This window comes from Lactuca saligna, chromosome 7 (assembly GCF_052625555.1).
Source record: "Lactuca saligna cultivar CGN05327 chromosome 7, ASM5262555v1, whole genome shotgun sequence".
NCBI classification, from domain to species: Eukaryota; Viridiplantae; Streptophyta; class Magnoliopsida; order Asterales; family Asteraceae; genus Lactuca; species Lactuca saligna.
The window spans coordinates 151,013,805-151,018,225 of NC_136423.1; the positions used below are offsets into that span (position 1 = coordinate 151,013,805).

Genomic DNA, 4,421 nt, shown 5'->3' on the forward strand with positions numbered 1-4,421 from the left:
AAACTATAAAAACAGATATTTTAATTAGATATAGAATCAGTTATAGACACCAGAAGACAAAATATCAATGTTGTGTATTTTCTGCTTCAGCAATTTTTTTAATCTGTCCTGCTTTTAAAATGCACATAACTCACTCATACGAAGTCGGAATTACTTGATTCTTTTTTCATCATGTAATTTAGTGTTTGTACTTCAATTTAAAATGTAAAAAGCCTTAATTTGGTTAAATATTGAATCATTTACAAGTTCCGGAAAATAACATATCATCTATAATATTTCAACCGATTCTAGTTTGAATAATAACCAAAAAACAGGACCGGAACCGATGCTAGAACCGGCAGTCCGGTTCCCAGTTCTTATAATATAGGAAAACCGATTCTGGTTCTAAAGTTCATCCCTACTCTAGATAGACATCGATCCCAATAACTCATGAATAAGATTGGGTCCTTAACACTCGAGTTTTCGTCTCCACGATATTATGTTTTATTAATATACACTTCACACTATATACATGGTTAGAGAATAATCCAATGTGGGTTTAATATTTGTTATCATCCAAAACAAAATGAGATTGTGAGAAAATGCAAATCACATGCACCAAAACAATGTGATTTTAACACCTTTGGGATTTGCTTATTGACAAAACATGCAATACAGAAACCAATTTATCAAGTCTAAATGATGATTGAAAGTCGATGAAGGATAGAAAACATGTTCCGAAGAATCTTGTCGACTGAGAAAATTGATTACAAGGCATTTTAGGATGTTCAAACAATCACAAAGGTTTAAATTGTTATTTAATTGTAACGATCTTTTGCTTAGATTAAGATCTTAAAGAGCATATATGTGAACATTATTCATAATGTTATAACTTATAACAAACTTATAAAATTCATGGATACCTATTGAATGAACTACATCATTACAACATATAATTTAGAAATAGATTGGAGATATCTTTCAAATTTTACTTTATAACACACGATCTCCTCTAAAGATAACACATATCCGCAATTGCAATTGATAATGAACCTGAAACTTATGGGGTAGTTAACATCTCAAAGCTATGGCATAAATGAAAGAAAAAATTCTTCATTCATCAATTTGATTACACAGTTTTAGATGGATGGTTGGAAGAGAAATTAAAGAGACACCATAGCATATATTAATTCCCACATAATTACGAATCTGACAAACTATAACATCGAATTGAAGTACTAAGTACTTATTAATCAATAAATACATGTTTAACAAGAAACCAATTATCGCAATGAAACCTAAATGTAATTCATTGATTAGCTAAACAGCAGTTATAAGCAAGTGGATTGAGAATCTCAAATCAGATACGTATATAAAAAAACAAGACTTGATAACAAACATGAATTCAATTTAACAATTAATATCTTTATTGATGATGTTTTTTTTGACCTAACAGGAATAAATTTTCACATAATCCTTCGAAGGAGCAGGAAAACTTCGAATCCATTTAACAAAAAGATGAACTCCTACTAACCTTCAACTGAATATCATCTTAATATATAATCGAACTAATGTAATTTTGTTTCTTTTACATATTGATATAAACAAACTTGCTACCTTAATCAATGAGCAACTAAGAAATCATTAGGGAAAGCATCAATAACCGGTTCAGGACCATCTGATGTCGGAGTATTAGGGTTAGGGTCAAGAAAAAACATAGATCTAGCAGCCATGAGCTTCTTCCTCTGCGGACACCGAGGACCATAAAACCTGACGGAAAAGCAAGGGGAACCGCCGTCGGCGGCGGCAACAGTACCAGTACCTTCCTCCTGTTGTTGCTGTCCTACACCGGCGACGTTAGGAGATCGCGACGGTGAAGAAAGAGGCGACAAGGATGAAACACGATGGAGATAGATCTGAGAAGCGGATGATCGGTGATGAGATTTAGCAATGATTTTGGAGTCGCGGAGTTGAGCAAGAGCTCCGGGCTTTAGGTAGCGGAGGTAGCCGTCGGCGGTGGAAGATCTGTTTCTGATACGACGGTTCATGGCGGCGGAGAAAAATGAAAATGTGTGAGAGGGAAAAGAAGAGGCGTGGGGATTTTAAGGGGGCAATGGAGCGGGAAAGTGGAGAGATGGTGAAAGAGAAAAACCCGTAAATAGTGCTTTTTTAAATTAGGTGTGGCGCGGGGATACAGCCTTTTATTTTGGATTTTCCTTTTTTTTTTATTTTTTAAGAAGGTACATTTTATAAAATACAACAAACTTTTATAATTTTTTTTGTCTTAAGTTATCAAAAAATTATTCCACAAAAAGAAAATCTTTAAATGTCATGTTCAAGTTAATGGATTTCTATTTTTTTTTCACTACTCGGATATGTACCTACCAACAGTCATATGTTGTTGTATCAGTTAATTTTTTATTTTATTTTATTAGGATAAATATCAACGGTCATATGATTTCAAATCAATCGAATTTATTTGTTATAGATTACCGTTAATAAAAATAAAATAGAAATGTAATGTAATACCTTAAGATTTCCTTTTAAAACTAATTACTTGATTGAACGAAGAAAATCAATAGTTTTTTATCAATTAGCATTTTTTTTAATTTAATGTTATATCTTTTAACTAAATTCTTATGATATTGTATATAAACATCACCTAATGGCATAGTTCCTGAAGGTTTTCTATCTTAGCAGGTATCAGGTGTTGTCTTCCCTCCTTAAAGTCGAGGATTCAAGTTTCATTGGAGTCATGTAAATTTATAAGTGATTTAGAAGTAAGTTAAAAAAATCCAATATTATTCAAAAGAATGTATGTATAAGATCAAAATTAAATAATTATCTTAGAATTCTACAGAGTGATTGGTATGAACTCTTCAAACCAAATAGTTAGGCATTTTGTGTATACTTTAACAAAGATAATATAGTATAGTGTTTAGCATTTAGTTAATAAATAGTTTTTTTTCTAGGATCCTCATTTCCCATTTTTCTATATTCTTCTTTAACTCCAACATAAAAATATAGTTTTTTCCATTATTATTGTTCTTTTAAGCGATGACTTCATTTATATCGTGTTGGATGTATGTTTAAAATTATCTCCTTGTGAGTTAAAATTAACCAGGAATTACTAAATTCAACCTAAATTGGTTTTCATGATTTGAAATGATATTCACTACTTGATTTTTCCATTAATATTTTATCATTTAAAGCTATACATACATGTTAATGTAGTTGAATGGAGATGTATTGTAGTGGCTAGTGTATACATAAAAAACGTTTGAGTAAATTACACGAATGGTCCCTATGGTTTGGGATAATTTACATGTTTGATCCCTAACTTATTTTTTAACTTAGAAGGTCCCTACGGTTTGTTTTTGCTATGTGCTTGGTCTCCACAGTTTGTTTTTGTTACGCACTTGGTCTCTGTCTTACCTAAAACGATTATTATATAAATAAGAAAAAATGGTGGGGTAGGTAAGGTAAGGTGAGTGGGGTGGGGTTGGGGGTGTGTTTACTTAAATAAATTAAAATATCACGGGAAAAATAGTATATTTAGGTAAGACATGGACCAAGCGCGTAACAAAAACAAACAGTAGGGACCTTCCAAATTAAAAAATAAATAAATTAGGGACCAAACACGCAAATTACCCTAAACCATAGGGACCATTCGTGTAATTTACTCAAAACGTTTTGTTACTAAATGAACTGTCTACATACAAATAACGATTCTTTTATCAATCTATTTAAATATAATGTTTTATGTGATTTAAAAAATAAATTGTATTTTATTTATGATAAAAAAAAATATAAACTATTAAAATATAAAAACTAATTAGTTCGAGAATTTTTAATATATGTTGCAAATTTATTGTATGAATATATTAAGTGAAAAAAACAATACCTAAGTTTGATCTTGTTTAGTACGAATTTTGCCTCCAAGAAATAATGATCGCCTAGCCTTAGACCTAATCGCTCCTCAACCCAAACTCTTCTTATGAATTTATAATAATGTTAAATAACTATTTTTATGTTCATATTAACAAGGTATTAGTAGTTTGTGCTAAAACATTTTGGGTTAATTAATAGCTAAAACCATGTTTGTTTAACAATACGTCAAAAGAAAAAAAAAAATGCCGTCCCTTGTAAGTTAGTGATGATGACAATCCACTTATGATTAAATTGGCCTAGGATTCGGTTACATCATCGCACTTCATATTTGACAAAAACCATATGCATTGAATAAAAGAGTTCATACTTTTATATCATAGCATATATAAAACAAACATAATAGCATGAATAATATAGCATCAAATTGACATTAAAAAAGCAATATGAAAATAATGGCATGAATATATAAACATAATATAAATGTCTATGAAGATCACTAGTAACCTCTTAACAACATCAAAATTAGGATCTAATGAACAAGTCATAAACTA

General features: G+C 30.5%; 1 protein-coding gene across 1 annotated transcript; it reads right to left on the reverse strand.

The window, feature by feature from the left end:
- Positions 1-1,388: 1,388 nt before the first annotated feature.
- Positions 1,389-2,105, reverse strand: LOC145005908 (uncharacterized). Its single transcript, XM_078965021.1, has one exon. The coding sequence runs from the start codon at positions 2,025-2,027 to the stop codon at positions 1,602-1,604; it is 426 nt and encodes a 141-aa protein (XP_078821147.1). The 5' UTR covers positions 2,028-2,105; the 3' UTR covers positions 1,389-1,601.
- Positions 2,106-4,421: the final 2,316 nt, after the last annotated feature.

Bases quoted from the DNA above. Each gene is read 5' to 3' on its own strand.
- LOC145005908 (XM_078965021.1), bottom strand. From the start codon at position 2,027: ATGAACCGTCGTATCAGAAACAGATCTTCCACCGCCGACGGCTACCTC.